General features: G+C 33.7%; 2 protein-coding genes and 1 long non-coding RNA gene across 3 annotated transcripts; 2 read left to right on the top strand and 1 right to left on the bottom strand.

Moving 5' to 3' along the window:
• Positions 1–5,882: 5,882 nt before the first annotated feature.
• Positions 5,883–7,126, bottom strand: LOC120117121. The gene is made up of 3 exons (XR_005515604.1): positions 6,839–7,126; positions 6,205–6,418; positions 5,883–6,130 (listed from the first exon to the last, which is right to left on the bottom strand). It is a non-coding gene; the product is annotated as an uncharacterized LOC120117121 (long non-coding RNA).
• A 2,462-nt stretch (positions 7,127–9,588) lies between these two features.
• Positions 9,589–13,498, top strand: LOC120117266 (U-box domain-containing protein 35-like). Its single transcript, XM_039137565.1, has 9 exons — positions 9,589–9,840; positions 9,928–10,049; positions 10,131–10,252; positions 10,548–10,747; positions 10,902–11,275; positions 11,419–11,520; positions 11,712–12,140; positions 12,270–13,022; positions 13,211–13,498. The coding sequence occupies exons 1-9, from the start codon at positions 9,639–9,641 to the stop codon at positions 13,391–13,393; spliced, it is 2,487 nt and encodes an 828-aa protein (XP_038993496.1). The 5' UTR covers positions 9,589–9,638; the 3' UTR covers positions 13,394–13,498.
• Positions 13,499–15,330: 1,832 nt separating this feature from the next.
• LOC120117265 (acid phosphatase 1-like) lies at positions 15,331–16,980 on the top strand. Its single transcript, XM_039137564.1, has 3 exons — positions 15,331–15,761; positions 15,930–16,139; positions 16,783–16,980. The coding sequence occupies exons 1-3, from the start codon at positions 15,346–15,348 to the stop codon at positions 16,958–16,960; spliced, it is 804 nt and encodes a 267-aa protein (XP_038993495.1). The 5' UTR covers positions 15,331–15,345; the 3' UTR covers positions 16,961–16,980.
• Positions 16,981–18,579: the final 1,599 nt, after the last annotated feature.

Genomic DNA, 18,579 nt, shown 5'->3' with positions numbered 1-18,579 from the left:
GATGTGTGATATGAATTGCATGATATGATATATGTGTGATAGGGGTTTTAGTATATGTTACATAATATACATGAATATATGTTGATGTATATGTAAATGAGTTGTATAATTTGATAGCATAAAATAGTCATGCATGATTAGTGGGTATGAATTCCATTAGATATGTTTTCTTTATGCCTCACTAAGTCTTCGACTTAGCGTGTGAGTGTTTCACCCGCAGGTTACCGAAAGTGAATATAGAAGTTGTGAGGAGCAATACAGGTCAACATCTCCCTTACAAGATTTCAGATCAGAAAATAGATGAGTTAAATGATTTTTGTTATTTTGAATATAGTTGGCATGTAATAATTGATTGAGTTAAATATGCTCTGATCGATTTTGGTTATTGTGGTCAAATTATGTAACTAAACTGCTTTTACTTTAATGAGAGTTTTAAATTTTCTTTGAATTTTGTCAAGAGTCAAAGTTTGAAAAGTAAATGTGACACCTCGGACTCGTATCCGGGTCGGGTACGGGTTGGGGGTGTTACATTTAATGGTATCAGAGCTAAGGTTTAGCCGATTCTCGGCATAAACCGAAGTCCAAAGTGTCATAAAATGTGTACATGCCAACATAGAGTGAAAATTTTCTGATCTGATAGTGTAAGGAGTATGTTGTCTTGCTAATAGAATAAGAATAGTTTAATACAGTAGAAATCCGATCGTGATAATTTCGAAGTAAGTGAAAGGTGATATTCATGACTGTGATAGCTATTCACCTGCCCTGGCCAGGCAGGATGAAGAGCGGACACCTCAGGAAATGCCTAGTAAGATCAAAAGTTGATTTCAGAAAGCTGAAATCATATCTGAATAATGATATAAAGTTTTCATTGTTTTGAATCGGAAACACGATATTGAGTAGTTTTGTTATTATGTGGATAAGATAGAATATGGTGAACAAGTGTCACTATAAGATTGTTAAAAAGATCAAATGATGTGGTGAGTATTTGTATAAGAATTCAAGAATAGATGCATCAGTGACAAGTGTATAAGAGATATGGAGATAGAGTTTATGAATTTAAGACAAAGGGATAATATTGTGTATAAGCAAGAGTGTGGCTATAATAAGGGTTTGCATTCTAGATGAAAAGAGTTAGCGTTGACTAACCAGATTATGTGATGGAAAATGTATGTGAATTATAAGATTTTGAGATATTGTCAGAACAGAAAAACCAAAGATGAGGTGGATCTGGATACAGTTGTATATTTGGATCATAATAAATGTGGATTTGATAAGTTAAGTAAACTATTGCTGAGATAATTCCGACTGGAATGAATGTATATGAATGGTTCGATGAAGGTTTATGCTTTAGATTGGAATAATTGGTGGTGACTAACATAATTATGTGATGGTAAGTGTATCAAAGGTAAAGGATTAGAAGATGATGTCAGGGTAAATTAATTAAGTAGGGTGTGAATTGAGACACGATTATGTATTTTGATCACGGAAATATAAGGTAATAGAGGAAACAAGAGAATAATATTGTATACGGATAAGAGTGTGGGTTGGATAAGTGAGTAAATTGCACTGATTGGATTTCAACTGAGAAGATGAATATGATTAGTCTGATTAGGGCTTATGCCCTAAATTGGAAAAGTTGTGACTGATTAACTGTAATAGTATGGATAATAAAGTTCTAAGATTTGAAGAAAATATAAAGTTAAGTTAATCAAGTATGATGTGGATTTGGATATGGTTTTGATCATATAAATATGATGTGGGCAAGGAAATAAGTATTGGTATGTTTAAAAAGGAGCTTTGAGGAAGAAAATACAAGTACAAGAGATGGTAAAGAACAAGGTTATGTATAAGTAAAGCGGATTATCAAAGTTATGAAGATGCGATGAAGATCAATAATCAGGGATAAGTATAAATGATATGAAAAGAGTATGAGAGCCTGAAGAAAAGATGTGATCTATGTTATAAGGAAATTTTGATTTTTGAAGGAATGAAAGAATAAAGGGATAGGAAAAGACAAAGATGGAGGTTAAACAATCAAGAAAGACAAGAGGTATATTGAGATATAAGTTATAAGTTGATATTGAAATAATACAATTTTCAATTATTAGAAGAACGAGAATGGGTGATTATTCTTTGAACAAATACGTAAGGGTTATATGAAAAGATTGGGTGTATAATAATACTTACAAGGATTAAGAAATGAGCAAAAGCTTGATTTATGTGCAAAGCACATAGAGAATGATGAAAAAGATCAATTGATCTATAATAGTGAGGATTAAGGATTTGAGGTTGCTATCTATATAATGAATAATATTATATGGACTTATAAAGATGTGGACGTATATAAAGAATTGAGTATGGGAAAATGGTAGGTTGTAGCGGTGGCAGGAAATATTAAGGGAATCAATATGAAAATATTAGAAGATGTGATATTATAAAGGCATGCAGTGAAAATTCGAGGACGAATTTTCTTTAAAGGAGGGAAGATTTGTAACATCCCAAATCAGGGTTAGTGACTAAATTGCAAACTTTGAAAGTTTTGTGTTCAATTTAGAAATGAAATTAAAAGTCTCGGGATTTAAGTAAAGAATTTTAATATTGGATTAAATAGCAAAGATAGATGAACTAAAGGGGCAAAATGGTCTTTTCATGAGAAAAATTTTTATCTTCCCTTTTTTAGTATTATATAAACGTGGGAAATATGAGAGAGTTTCAGACTTCTCTTCTTCATTCTCTTCTTTTCCACCGTGAAGCCATAAGCAAAGGTAAGATCTCTTGTTAGTTGATATTTAGCTGAATTTAGGATTTGGTTATGATTATTGGATGATAATTAAGCTTAAGGAAAGCTTAAATCATCTTAAAAACAAAGGATGGTGGAATTAGAAGAGATTAAAGATTTTGAGTTTTTGAATGAAATCTTGAAATAAAGTTGATAAGTTGAATTTTAAGTTGAATTTGGCTTGTCAATAGTTGAATTAAGAGATTTGGAGTGATACAAAGGAATTTAGAACATGTTGAAATTTGAGTATAATTATTGAATTTCATTAAGAGGAGAGGATTTTGAGAATTAAGATGGGTTAAATGAGTACAAATGTGCTTAAGTATGTGTGTTTGAGTTTAGTATATGAAAGAGGTTGAAATATGAAGTGTTTAAGATGAAATGAAGTAAATTTCGTGTTGAAAATATGATTTCTGGGCTAGGGGAATCGGTACCCATTCAAGGGGAATCGATACCCCCTCAAACGAACCAGAAATTCCAGAATCTCATAGGGGAACCGATTCCCCCACAGGAGGGAACCGATTCCCCCTAAAGGAAAATTGTGAATATGAGTTTAATAAGTTCGTTTAAGTTGTTAGTATCCAATTATAAGGTGTAGGTATCTAATGATTGCCTCAAAATGTACATTTATGTAGATTCTGCGCGTAAAGCAATTCCAGAACATTTGGCAAGTAAGATCGATCAAGGAAAAGATAAAGATTGGAATTGACTAGTGAGGCCAAGGTGGGTGCATACTAGTGACATGTAGTGTTTAATGGAGATAAGACTTGCGATGAGTCTATTTCCTAGAGTAATATGCATGAAGTCATAGACATGATTATGTGTTGGTTATAACTATATGTGATTATATGTATTACATTGATTGTATGTATGCATGACTAAAGATAATGATATGCTTTGTATATGCTATATGATTTATGTAAAACTTTATTATGTAATAATGGAAGAACATGTAATAAGTTATATGATAGAGTCATAAGAAATGAAATGAACATGAAAGAATAAGATAATCAAGTATAAGTCATATGATATGGTATAAGTGATTATACGAGAAATGTTAGGAGACTCTAAGAGAATAGTATGAATTCGAGGGCATAAATAAGGATACATAAGTTATATAGAGAAGATTGATAAATTAAAGGAAACTATGATTTATGTATTAAAGTGAAGAGCTACAAAGTTTTATTAAAGAGTATTGTGGAAGTCATGAGAAATTGAACTAAATAAATAGATGGTTTATGTGAGTGAAAAGGGAAAATGATATAAAATAAGTGGAAATTATTTATAGGATAGAATGATACTAATTGATCCTGTAATATAAACTTTATAAAGGAGTACTTGGGTAAAATCATTATATGATACAATTATAGAATATTACTATACAAATTATATTAAAATAATATATATGAGAATATGAGTAAGTTTATAGGTTATTGATAGGATATATAAGAGTATATAAATGTATGATAATATGAAAAAGTGAACTAAGTTTAATGATGTTGAACCCTATGAGTAGAAGTTATGTGATTATAAGTAACATGATTATATGATCACAAGATATGATACATGATATGAGATATATGAAAGAGAAAATATATGTTATATGAAATATTATATGACTATGCAATTATATGAAAATGTTCTACGCGTAAGTTAACCATGCGTTTATATGTATATGGGATATGTGATTTATATGACGATGAGCTATGTGAAAGAACTACATGACTATGTGTATATGTGAATGTATGTTAACATAAATATTAATGCCCATGTTATGTGTCATGAGAGCTAGGGGTATAGTTGGCATGCCAAGAGTCGAGGGTCTATGTGGTCCTTCGGGACATATATGTATTCTTTGAAACATGTGTGAAGTCTGGTGAGACACATACTTGATCCTTGACATATGTATATGATTCTTAAGGAATGATATGTGGTCCTTCGGGACATATATGTATTCTTTGGAACATGTGTGAAGTCTGGTGAGACACATACTTGATCCCTAGTATATGTATATGATTCTTAAGGAATGATATGTGGTCCTTATGGACATTATTATATGGCACTACGGTGCAATTCTACGCGGCACTCCGGTGCAATTCTACGCGGCACTCCGATGCAATTCTACGTGGCACTTCGGTGCAGTTATACGAGCTGTGGGGACAGCATAGTGTACAACCTCTATAGACTCACATATCTAGAGTTCTCGCATGTGTATATGGGCTTTGAAAAGAGAACATAATTTGATATAATGATATGTGTATTTCTCGTGACATGGTAGAAGTGCATATATGTCATGGTGATATGAGATGCTATGCGTTTATATATTATATGATTATAGAAATTAGTAATGTATTATGGCATATTAAAATATATATAATATGTTTATATTAATTATATGCTCATATGACGGAATTGAAGTAATGACAAGGGAATTAGTAAGGATAAATAGGTTGGTGATATGAGAACAATGTATGTGATATATGTATATGATGTGTGATATGAATTGCATGATATGATATATGTGTGATAGGGGTTTTAATATTTGTTACATAATATACATGAATATATGTTGATGTATATGTAAATGAGTTGTATAATTTGATAGCATAAAACAGTCATGCATGATTACTGGGAATGAATTCCATTAGATATGTTTTCTTTATGCCTCACTAAGTCATCGACTTAGCGTGTGAGTGTTTCACCCGCAGGTTACCGAAAGTGAATATAGAAGCTGTGAGGAGCAATACAGGTCAGCATCTCCCATACAAGATTTCAGATCAGAAAATAGATGAGTTAAATGATTTTTGTTATTTTGAATATAGTTGGCATGTACTAATTGATTGAGTTAAATATGCTCTGATCGATTTAGGTTATTGTGGTCAAATTATGTAACTAAACTGCTTGTACTTTAATGAAAGTTTTAAATTTTCTTTGAATTTTGTCAAGAGTCAAAGTTTGAAAAGTAAATGTGACACCTCGGATTCGTATCCGGGTCGGGTACGGGTTGGAGGTGTTACACATAAACTATAAGATCTTATATGCAATTGATCCTATTCGATTTAAGCTAAAAGAATATGAAAAATAACATAAATGACACCTGAACACTTATCTTAACAAAGGCACACTAATGAACAAGCCAAAGCTCAACAAAATATATCTGAAACTGGAAATAACTTTCATTGTGCTAAATAAGCCTGCATGTAAAATTAAACTAAGCAACTCCATCATCGTCTAAACTTGAATAAGATCTTGCAGTCCCTATTATTTAGGTCGTGTGGCTAAGTTACGCATTATTGCCGTCAGTAATCATACTGCCTCTCAGAATTTAAGAGGCGCGCTTCTTGAAAGCCACTATAAGACAGCCAAAAATAAATGATATTCAAGGAATGAATATTGCAACAAAACACAAACAAAATTAAGCATACCACCAATCCGAAGTTTCATGGAGCGAAGGAACTCCAAGCAATCATTTATCTTGCTAGTTTCGAACTTTGCCAAATGAAGCGTTCCTTCAAGAACAGGTCGACTATTACCCCTTTTGGAAAAAAAGGCTATCATTTTGGGACCTTAGCTCATCATCATCATCATCTCTACAACTATCACTATATCTACAGAAATACACCAATTTGATCAAAGAACCTGTCAACCAACATATATTATTGTAGTAAGTTGTTCCTCTGAAATTTAAATTGTTGAATACCCCGAATGGAATGTGCAGTAAAGGCATCAGTGTACATGTTTCACTCCTTTCTTTTCAGTACATATGAAAAAAAAAAATATTCAAACTAGACCCAAAAGCTAAAACTCTCTTGATAACCGTTAAGCTAACTTTCAGACAATTAACTAAAATCCTATCAAAGAATTAGAAAACAAGGAAAGAAAGAAAACTGGAAGCAAAGTAGGTTTGAAGGCATAAAAAGTAATACAATTCAGCAAGCAAACCAACGAAATTCAACTCTGTAAATGGGAAGATTTAAAATCGAGTGACAAATTGGCCCAAAAGAGGGTAAAGAAAGGGAAATTCGAGAAAATTCAAGTATCAAAGGACGGAAAACAAACCTCCAATGTCGAGAGCCAAATGGGATATTTGAGTTTGGGGTTGAGAATTTTGGTTAGACGCATCGGCGAGATGATCCATTTTTATCCTTTACAATTTCGAGCTTAAGAAACCCAGAAAACAGAAAAGAAAAAAAGGGGGGGGGGGGAGCTTTTGGTCTCTGGAACTCTCTGCATCTAACCCAGCTGACTTTAAAGGGCACGATGAAAGGATGGAAAATAGAGAGTATATTTAGCAGAAGATGGGAGTATGCTGGGGAAGAGTCACAGAAACAGAAATGACAGGAATCTCACATAGAAGCATGCACTCCACAAGTGAACCTATAAATTAAAGTACAAACTCAATTGTTTAATATATGGAGCCGCACGGTGAGCATTCGAGTTTGAAATTTATAACTACGAAGTATGAGATCACCATACGTTTGGGTTACGTGTCAAAATGTCAATGTAGCATTATGGTCAAATTGCACTTTTAATTATTGTATTACACGTAAATTAGCAAAAATGCTAGGATAATGGTTTGAAAAAAATAAAATGGTTTATATGGGGGTATTGAAAGATATTTTTTTTAATATTGAGATTAATTTAAGTGGTAAGTAGTTTAATATCATTTAAGTAGATTTTGAATTTGAGATATTGTATGTAGAAAATCTTCGTTAAGAAATTTTACCCACCAAATTTAGATATCCGACTAATCGATTTAGACTAATTAAAGAAAATAAAAATAGTTTTTTTAATGCTTTACATGAACCACTTTCTTTTTCAAACCGTCATCCCCATAATTTTGTCCACGTAAATTATATATTTTATTTTTTTAATTTAATTTAATTACTTTTAATCATGTGTTTTTTTTAAATTTTAAAATCTCGATCTTAATGTGATGATAATAGTTATTTTTATCAAGCCAAACTTTATTATTAATTTTTTTACTATGTATAAATTGTAAATTTAACGTTTGATATTCACTTTGATAATTTTTAAAATTAAAAAAATAAATAGATTATAACTGATCGAATTAAAATATAAAATATATATTTATATTTTTTAAAAATTATTTATTTAATACAGATAATAAAAAAAGTACAGTAGCATGCCATAGTTGTGGCAATTCTCTTGCCACCTAATTCCAAATATATCTTTACAGTCGATGAAAATGAAATTTAATAAAAAAAATTGCATATTTCCCCCTCAAATAAATAATTGCAGTGCACGAAAGTTATTCCACCTTCCAGTAAGTTTAAAATAATATAGATTTAATGGTTTAAAATTTTTAATAATATTATATTTCTTTAAATTTATTAAAATATAGGGTAAATTATATGTTTAGTATCACAATTATCACTTTTATTTCATTTTGATCACTCAACTATTTTTTTATGATCATACCTAAGTCTATAACTTTACGTTTTGGTTTCATTTTAACTAACTACAGTTAAAAAATTAATTAATGTGATAATTTTTTTAATGATGACAGGATATTATCTTATGATGATAAGTAAATATCATTATTAATTTTTTTATTACGAGTGATTAAAATAAAACAAAAACTAAACATTAGATATAATTTAAAAAAATAATTGGATCATGGGACCAAAGCTGTTTGAACCCTTCTTCTAAAAAATTAAAGATTTTAGATATAGATAAATGCAATCAAAACAAACAGAGATTCACGTAAACTTACATCATTGACCCATTTGGGAAATAACTTTGAAATGGAGAGAGCTCCAAGAAAAATCCCATTTTTTTCTCTATCATTTGTTTCCAAATTTTTAGAATAGACCCTAGTTGAATTTACCTACAACTCAAACTCTTTCAAGCCTTACCAGATATGATCATTGATCAATCTTTACTATAATATCCGCTAAAATTGGAGTCTTTTGAGGGTTTTCCAGTAAGGAACACACCAACATTTCCAATTTATTCAAGCCTGAATCAACCCAGCAATTCTCGTCTACTTAACAAGCACAAAAAACCCAGAGCTAGTTGCAGTAAAAAAAATGAGGAAATTGTCGTTATCAACCAATGGTAAACGCTTCACCGCTTAGTTGTCTCTTAAATATCTGAATATATATATTATATTAGTGATAGTATAGCCAAAAAGAAGAAGAAGAAAAGTTGGTTGGTGGGACTGGGAACTCTCTGTTTTGCGTCATCTTCGTTTGTATATGGTTAAACTACACCAAATTCACATTATATTTCAACGTGATTTGGCTTGGTTTCTTTGGTTAAGTAATATGGTAGATTAAGGCCCCCTTTTGGTTTGACATTTATATTCCTTTTATGGGGTTTTATCAGTTGTTGAGTTGTCTGAATTAAGGGGATCGGTTTCCAGGTATGTCTGGGTTTTTTTTTATAGATTTAAAGTTGTCTTCTTTTAAGCCCCCTTGGCTTCGAAGTTAATGCTTCAGGTTTAGCATGAACCAAACAATCTCAATAGTTAAGGGATAGTTGTTATCCCCGGAGGTCCTGGATTCGAGCAATATGTCTGCAAAGGTGTTTGAGTGTTCGTTGTCAAATGTTCAAGTATCTCTCGAATAGATATTACCTTCTAGTAACAAAAAATGAAAAAGAATGTTTCAGGTTTAGAAATTCAATGCCCTAGAATCCTGGAATCTTTGATTGTTGTATGTTTAATCTCTTTACTGCTGGCAAACCATGTATTGTATGTTCTAGGCAAGAATTTGCTGGTTCTTTCCATAAATTCCAGGCTAAACACAATTGTTAATGAACAATGAATGATTCTAACATGGTATTTCTTGCAAAGATGCAGAGATTTTGATCTTATAAAGAAACTGACAGAATAATGGAGAAGAAAGTAATGGGAGAAGCAGAAGTTGAAGTGGTGCTCCCACCTTCTCCAACTTTAACTATTGGAATAGCTATCAATGGGAGCAGAGAAAGCAAGTATGTGATTAAATGGGCCTTGGAGAAATTCATTCCCGAAGGAAACATCATGTTCAAATTGTTACATGTTCGTGCGAGGATTACTGTTGTTCCTACACCGAGTAAGTCATGGTGTTACTAAAGATTGGCATATCTGCTTATGGATGCTATGTTTGATGTTAAATAGACTGAAATCATCTTAATCCTAGTGGGGAACTTGCTTCCGATTTCTCAAGTACGAGACGATGTTGCCGCGGCATATAAGAAGGAACTGGAATGGCAGGCGAATGAAATGCTTCTTCCTTATAAGAAAATATGTACTCAAAGAAAGGTATCCTTGTTTTTCTTACTGAATCTCATTGTGCATGTTTTCTGGATAAGTGAACTATGTTTGCTCAAATTCTGAATTTAGGTGGAAGCTGATGTTATAATCATTGAATCGGATGAAGTGGCGAATGCAATAGCAGAGGAGGTTTCAAAGAACACTATCACCAGACTTGTTATCGGAGCTTCGTCTCGTGGGATGTTTACAAGGTATTTTAATGCCAACATAGTTAAAAAAAAGGAAATTCCAAGACCTTGTGGGACATATATCAAGTTGTCTAGAATCTACTGATGCATTGATTTTTGTATTTTTGGAAATGGTTTGTTTCTGATTTTTCGTTTCTTCATTGTCAAGCAAGCATACCACAAATTTTCAGGTTTATCCTACGAAAAGGAGCTGAACATCAAAGAGCTGGTCTTTGCATATTTGTTTGCTTAGGTGCTCTATATTTGCAGTTTCCAACTAGCTCCACCAATAATCTTGTAAATATGATGATATCTGTAGGAAGCTTAAGAAAAATAGTTTGTCCTCGAGAATCTCAGCCCGCACTCCGAGCTTTTGTACAGTCTATGCTGTTTCAAAAGGAAAGTTGTCGTCCATCCGGCCAGCTGATTCGGAGATGAATGGAAGCATCAAAGATGATAGCAGTGAAACGAGTTTTTCCTCCAATAATTCATCAGGCTACACTTTCAGTTCACAGACAGGTGCTTATTCTCTACTAAACGATTGATACAAATTGCTCATTTGAAAATGAGGAACGATAGACATGGTAATATTTTCTTGTCCAGTTGTTGTAGAAGATGCACATTGATGACCAAGAATGCAAACAACATTCATTTCTCTTTTCTGTAATTGTAGAATTTGGCTCAGTGGCATCGTATGCTACTTTCCGTTCTGCATCCCTGTCAATGCAGAGACATCAAGCACTTTCGACTATAAATCATACAATTTTACATTCAAGAAATAGTTCTCTTGCAAGTAACCAGTTCAAATCGACTGAGTCCATCCAGTCTAGATCTGCTGGTAACAGTAACATCCATTCTAGATGCCATTCTATGGACACTGCGGCAGGGAATGGAGATATGAGCTCTCGTCCTAGCTGTGCAGAATCTAGAGAAGCAATCTGTCGAAATTCTAGTCGCAGAAGCTTGCCAACCAATCAACTATCATCGTTACCGGATCAAATTTGTACCTCAGATGTGCAGACAGATTGTTATCCGTCTGAATGTCAGGTGGGTTTGTCCTTTATTGTTCAAAAATAGGATGAGTGTTATGCATCATGTTAACCTTAAGACAAATGCGATTTTTCCAGAACATGCATAGTGCTTTATGGTTTAATATCGGAACTGAATATGACACTTGCACATATATGCAGGTAAATATCAACTTTGAGCTCGAGAACCTGAGAACCGAACTCAGACACATTCGAGAAATGTATGCCGTAGCTCAAAGTGAGACCTTTGATGCATCTCGGAAGGTTAGTTGCATAATATCAACTTTTCCTTCTTGAAACTATTTATGTAGTAACTTAATCTACTTTTTCTTTTTCCCTTGATCGTTGAAGTTTTTACATATTTGTTGCCATTTAGCGTCAATGGTCATCGTGCTTCATCATCTTCTCAGCTTTACGAACTGATTTAATTCTTTCTGTCAATACCATTTCCTCAGTTGAATTCTCTATGTGAACGTCGGCTAGAGGAAGCAATGAAGCTTAAGGAGGTAAGTTCTAAGGAGGAGAAAGCTAAAGATTTAGCTAGACAAGAGAAGGAGAAGTCTGAAGCTGCAAGAAGAGAGGCTGAGCATGTGAAGGAGTGCACCAACCGAGAGGCTTCACTGAGGCGAGAGGCAGAGATGAAAGCCTATAACGAGGCTAAAGAGAAAGAAAAGCTTGAGAATTTTCTCACAGGTCCCATCCAGCAATACCAGACGTTCGAATGGGAAGAGATTGTGTCAGCTACATCATCGTTCTCGGAAGATCTTCGAGTGGGGATGGGAGCATATGGAACTGTCTATAAATGCATATTCCACCATACAGCTGCTGCAGTGAAAGTTCTCCACTCAAAAGAAAGCAGTAGAACTAAGCAATTCCAGCAGGAGGTACAAAATTTCTTGGATTAAACCAAATCTGATGATGTGTTGCTATTGTTTCAGGAAAATATGTTGATTAAGAAGTGTTCTGACCCCATAAATTTCAACTAATTACTTGTCTTTTTTTCTCTCTTTCAGCTCGAAATCTTGAGCAAAATTCGACATCCGCATTTGCTTCTCCTTCTCGGTGCTTGTCCCGAACATGGTTGCCTAGTTTATGAGTACATGGAGAACGGTAGCTTGGAGGACAGATTGCTCCGGAAGAACAATACCCCACCAATCCCTTGGTTTGAGAGATACCAAATTGCTTGGGAAGTAGGCTCGGCTCTTGTTTTTCTCCACAACTCAAAGCCCGAACCAATTATTCATCGTGACCTGAAGCCTGCAAACATTTTACTCAATCATAACTTTGTGAGCAAGATCGGTGATGTCGGACTTTCCATGATGATAACCGCAGATTCTTGCTCTACATACACCATGTACAAGGACACGGCACCTGTTGGAACATTCTGCTATATTGATCCCGAGTATCAAAGAACCGGGTTGATATCTACGAAATCCGACATTTATGCTTTTGGGATGATAATATTGCAGTTGCTAACTGCAAAACCGGCAATGGCACTAACTCATGTGGTGGAAACAGCAATCGATAATGACAACTTAACTGGAATTCTAGACTCAGAAGCTGGGAAATGGCCTGTTGAAGAAACAAAGGAATTAGCTAGATTGGGACTGAGCTGTGCCGAGCTTCGGCGTAAAGACAGACCCGGTTTGAAAGATCAAGTACTTCCTGTTCTAGAGAGAATGAAGAAGGTTGCAGATGAGGCTCGAAAATCAATCTCCAATGTATTGGCTAAACCTCCTAACCACTTCATTTGCCCCATATTGAAGGTATGCAGATAAAATCTCTAAAATGTGACAAATAAAACACCAAGATTGTCGTCCATTGCACGTCGACATCCACTCGAAGAACATATCAACAGGAGACTTAAAGATAAATGCCATTTCACACAGTCGTAAATCCTGCAATTCCATTGTCTGATTGAAATTTGGTGTTTTTTTTCTTTCTTTGTAAACAGGATGTAATGGATGAACCATGTGTTGCAGCAGATGGATACACTTACGACCGCAAATCAATAGAGAAGTGGATCGAAACAAATGATAAATCACCAATGACAAATTTGGCTTTGCCAAATAAGAATCTGCTTCCAAATTACTCTCTTCTGTCTGCAATTGTGGAGTGGAAGTCCAGAAAACAATGATCTCCTTGCATTCTTTTCCCTACTACCAATATATATATATGCTTTCTTTCTGCAACTTGAGTTCCTCTTAAGATTTTGATGGTATTTTAGACTCTACTTGAGGGGTTTTAGGTTTATTTTAGATGGAAAAGATAGATAGGTGGGCTTGTCTGGAATAAGAAGTGCAATTGTATATCACCCATATCTGCATGTGTGTATATATCGAGAGTGGATGGATTTACTTTAGGTTTTGTTTCACTGATTTTAGAAAATGAATGAAAAACAGTTTTCGAAAATTGTTTTTTCGGTGTTCTGATGATGTTGGTCTGTTTATCTTTAGTCGATTTTATTTCAATCGAGCTTATTGGTGCTTCAATTCTGTTGGTTTTGTCTGTGTATTGTCATCTTGCATTGTATGCCATTCACTGATCATATGATGCTTTCGGAAATTTTTAAACCATCATAAATATACCAACCAAGACTGAAAAAAGAGATTAAAACTCTCAATATCTCTGTAACTTCTTCTCCATGATCAAAAGTTTTTAATATAAGAACACCGGTCATCGCTGTGGTTCATGACTTAAATCAGAAGGATAAACCGCCAGCTATTCATAAGATAAAGTTATTTTTATCAACCATATAATATAACCCAAATTCTTTAATTTTTTTTAAAAAAACACTCAATATTTTGCTCGTGCTCATCACTCATTATGTGAACACTCATATCAGTCAATGATGACCGATAGTGATGATTAACACTGATGAACAATAATCTGTATAATTAGGATTTAGTCGGATTTTGGACTTGGTAAAATAAAAAGAGAGAAAAAGAGGAAGAAAAGACAACAAGGAAGAAAGTGAGTAAAAAATTAAAAATATACATATAATTTTTAAAATTATTCGTTTTATTTATTAATATAATTTTATTAAAATGACATCATTTTAATCGTATCATCATAATAATAAATAATTTTATTTACATAATCACATCTAAATTTAAACAACACAATGTAGACAAAATAAAAACTCAATATTATAACTATATCGAGAAAAACATTTAATAAATAATTACTTAAAAAGTTTTGGGTAAAATATAGAAATGATCCCTCGATTATAGGATCTTATTTTATTGAGTCACTCGATTATTAAAGGTTACAAAATAGTCTTTTGACTATAGGACATTACTTTATTGAGTCCTAAACTATTAAAAGTTACAACATAATCACTTGACTATTTATATGTTCCAAACTCCTCTTTTTCTATTAAAATATTGACGGTAATCTGAGCGGACGTTAACATACTGACTGAGATATGTTAAAATCTGATCTTATAATCTTAAACTACTATCATATCTCAGTCAGCATATTAACGTCCAACTCAGACGACTTTTATTTTTTCTCAAAAAATGATGAGTTTGAAATATATGAATAACCAAATAATAATTTTGTAACTTTTAATAATTGATGAACTTACCAAAACGTCATATAATTAAATGATTATTTTTTAAATTCTAATAATCAAAAGACTAAAAAAAACATATTATAATCGGATACCATTTCTCAACCTTACCCAAAGTTTTCAACCCCACTCCTTATATATTTTTTAAATACACACGTTAAACTATACGGTCCATTTTATAATTAATAAAAAAATTATTCTTTAAGCACTGCACATCACAGGGTCCAATCAAAATACACCACGTCATCATCGGAGTCCACCGACCAAATGGACCCTACGTGCCTTCCCACTAAATGTACCAAAAAGTAAAACCGACGCTTCCCATTTCGTCACTATAAAGTAAACCTAATATCGCATTGGCACATTACCTTTGACATTTCATTCGAACAGCACGTTACTGTCTTCTTCTTCGAAGGTTACTGTTCTCTCTCCCAACTCCAAAGAAACGAACTTTTCCTTCTTCAATTCAACGGGTCACCATATTTTCTTTTCTCTTCGATTCTCTGTATTTCATCATGCTCTTCTTAAAACTTCTCCTCTTCTTTTCATTCTTCTCCTTCATTTTCTCTCACGACGCCATCTTCAACCCCCATCTTTTCCCCAGGCCGTTAATCATACAACACCCAGAAGATATCGAGACCCAGTTCCGAGAATTAGAAGAAGATATCAAGTTACAGTGTACTAGCTGGAGATTTTCTGTGGAAGCCAACAATTTGAGTCCTTGGAAGACCATTCCCCAGGAATGTCTGGGATATGTCAAAGACTACATGACTGGTCGTGGCTATAAAGTGGATCTCGAAAGGGTTTCCAATGAGGCTGGTGTTTACGCCAAGACCCTGCAGCTGAGTGGAGATGGCAAAGATGTTTGGATTTTTGATATTGATGAGACTTTGTTGTCCAACCTTCCTTACTACATTGAGCATGGTTATGGGTAAGCTTTGTTGTCCAATCTTCCCCAGTTTTCTTGTACTTGTTTGGTTGCTAGGAAATTGGTAACCTGTTGCATAAAGTAGGGGGGGAACGAATTTTGGTGCTTGTTTTTCTAAATCCGTGGTTTAATGCTTAATTTCTAATGTCGGGTTTCGTTGAAAAATTGCAGCTTGGAGATTTTTGATCCAATAGAATTTGATAAGTGGGTTCAAAGGGGAATGGCACCGGCAATAGAACCCAGCCTCAAACTTTATGACAAGATTTTAGATTTGGGATTCAAAATTTTCTTACTAACTGGTCGAAGTGAACAGCACAGATCGATTACGATCGAAAATTTGACGAAAGCAGGGTTTCGAACCTGGGACAAGCTTATATTAAGGTGAACATCTTACTTCTTTCAGTTGATTACTTATAGATTCTTTTAGGTGACTTGTTGGACTGCAATGACGTATCTTCATTCTGGTTTTCATGGAGTTCTTCTAATTGTTGGTACTTTGATACTAGTTTCTATCCCATGTTATGATTTGAATTTGTAGACATTTGGCTTTATGTTTATCGATCACAGGCTTCACTGCCAAAGCATGAATTCATGTTTCTTTTTAAGTTTCAGCAATGGAATCTAAGAAAAGGTTTTAATGTTGCTAAACTTGTTGGACTGCAATGGTGTTATTCATATGGAGTTGTAATTGTTGGTACTTCGATACTAGTTTCTATGCTATGTTGTGCTTTAGAATAAGTTCATGCCTTAATGCACAGAGTGAAATCATGAGAGAAATTCGGGTTTAGTTTTAGCTATCATAGGCTTCACTGTCAAGCTATGAATGCATTCTTTTTTGAGTTTCAGCGATGGAATTCAAAGTAGTTTTTATGTTTGAATGATGGTTGAAATTTCATTCTTAGCTTTGTTTTCATTTCATGAAGCAGCGTCTTCTATATTTTTGCTTCTAGGAGTGCTTTATTTATACTGCAGGCGCTGTAGTTACTGATGTTTATTGCGAACTGATATCGATCGTTATATGCAGAGACACCGAACACCATGGCAAGCTAGCAACTGTTTTTAAGTCGGAGAAAAGGAGTGAGATGGTAGAAGCAGGATATAGGATTCTAGGAAACTCTGGGGATCAATGGAGCGATCTATTGGGTGGCGCCCCCTCGATACGTTCATTCAAGTTACCGAATCCTATGTACTACATTCCCTAGCAAACCCTTTGTTAATTGTATTCAGTAACCATGCCTGAATGATTCTGGCCTACACAGAAGGAATCATAGTGTTGTAGCATGTAGGTTGTAAATACATTCAAGCCTGCAACTGTTACCATATCCAACAACTCTGTACCATAAGAGACTAGTTTGAGATTTGATTAACAAATGGAAAATGTGAATGATTGTATGTTATTATACTTTTTATGGTTTGTTTGATCTTGAAAGTCGAAAGATGACACTGTCAATTCTCCCATTGTTGTTTCCAAAACGAGTTTTGACTGAAATCATGAAACAATCGTATATGATAAAACATGACTGCTCACAATTTCCATCCGTTCAAGTTTTATAGTTAAAAAAAGAAAAATCGAATTTCATGGTGCGATGTATCAGTTTTTCTACTGGTATAATTTTTTGGGTTCGGTCAAGTTTAGGTAAAATCTTCTTCATCAGTCTGGGCATATTTGCTGTTTGGTTCCTCCGCCACCCTTCCTGATGGCAGTGTCCCGACCGGCCAATTTCGGGTCATGGCCACCATCGCCAAATCTGTTAAAACTTAAAACTAGTATTTTTTTATCAACCATAGTGTTGAGATTTTCGATGAAGTTCAATCGATCAACCGGATAATTTGCTAAGAGAGAGTGAATTATCTTTTTGAGAATAGGGAGTAAGGAGTAAAAATGCTAGGAAAAATTGCACAAGAATTTATAGTAGTTCGATTTCTCAATCAAGTCTACATCCACTATCTAAGCTCCTCAATTAGGATTTTCTAACAAATTCACTAATTTGTTCTTTCTTTTTACAGGATCAAGAGATAACATTTATAACTCCATAACTTTTCAAAGGCTAGGCTAGAACCAATCCCCTTTTACAATGTTAAAAGAAGTAAACAAGAAAACCTCTTTAAGGTGGGGTGTTTACAAGAATTAAGCTCACAAGAAACAAAACCTAAGGATATACAATTAAGCTCAAAACACAAATATTTATAAGAGAGAAAAATAAAGATTAAAAAACTTCTCTTGTGTATGAATGATTGGATAGGTGTTGATAACCTTCTTTAAGTATCCTCAACTTGATTTTATAAGTTGGAATGATTTTGTGGCTGTTTCTAGCTGTTGGGATGTTTTGGAGCCGTTAAAGATTAATTTTCTGCAAAATAAAATTGCCTAGGACAGGGAGTATTGATACTCTTTTGATGAGTACCGATACTACTTTTGTAATATTTAAATAAACTAGCCGTTGAAGACCGTTGGGCTTGACCAATATCGATATTATGCTTCATGGTATCAATAGTACATTGTAAAGTAGTATTGGTACCCCTTGAAATATCGGTACCTATTTTGCATTCTAAAATTTGAGCTATTTGAAAAATATCTGGTAGTATTGATACTACCTTGAGAGTATCGATACTTCTCTTACCTTTGGTATCGGTACCACGTGAACATTATCGGTATTATTCATGCAATATCGATACTATAAGAACAATATCAGTACTTCGTACTCAGAAAACATTTTTAAGCTTAAATTGTAGTTTAATGAACTTTGAATTATTTTTCAAAACTTTGAACAAATTCAATTAAGTCCAAAAACATTTTGTCTCAATTTGTTATATCAAAATA

The sequence above is a fragment of the Hibiscus syriacus genome, unplaced genomic scaffold (assembly GCF_006381635.1).
Source record: "Hibiscus syriacus cultivar Baekdansim isolate YM2019G1 unplaced genomic scaffold, ASM638163v2 tig00110319_pilon, whole genome shotgun sequence".
Taxonomy (NCBI): Eukaryota; Viridiplantae; Streptophyta; class Magnoliopsida; order Malvales; family Malvaceae; genus Hibiscus; species Hibiscus syriacus.
Note: the sequence above shows the minus strand (reverse complement) of the source record. Positions and strands in the feature narration are given on the sequence as shown.

What these genes read in the sequence shown, in the direction of transcription:
- LOC120117266 (XM_039137565.1), top strand. Translation starts at nt 9,639, where the DNA reads ATGGAGAAGAAAGTAATGGGAGAAGCAGAAGTTGAAGTGGTGCTCCCA. An exon ending in CACTTTCAGTTCACAGACAG is followed by an intron (nt 10,748 to 10,901) that starts GTGCTTATTCTC and finishes CTGTAATTGTAG; the next exon opens with AATTTGGCTCAGTGGCATCG. An exon ending in TCATTTGCCCCATATTGAAG is followed by an intron (nt 13,023 to 13,210) that starts GTATGCAGATAA and finishes CTTTGTAAACAG; the next exon opens with GATGTAATGGATGAACCATG.
- LOC120117265 (XM_039137564.1), top strand. Translation starts at nt 15,346, where the DNA reads ATGCTCTTCTTAAAACTTCTCCTCTTCTTTTCATTCTTCTCCTTCATT. An exon ending in TACATTGAGCATGGTTATGG is followed by an intron (nt 15,762 to 15,929) that starts GTAAGCTTTGTT and finishes GAAAAATTGCAG; the next exon opens with CTTGGAGATTTTTGATCCAA. An exon ending in TGGGACAAGCTTATATTAAG is followed by an intron (nt 16,140 to 16,782) that starts GTGAACATCTTA and finishes CGTTATATGCAG; the next exon opens with AGACACCGAACACCATGGCA.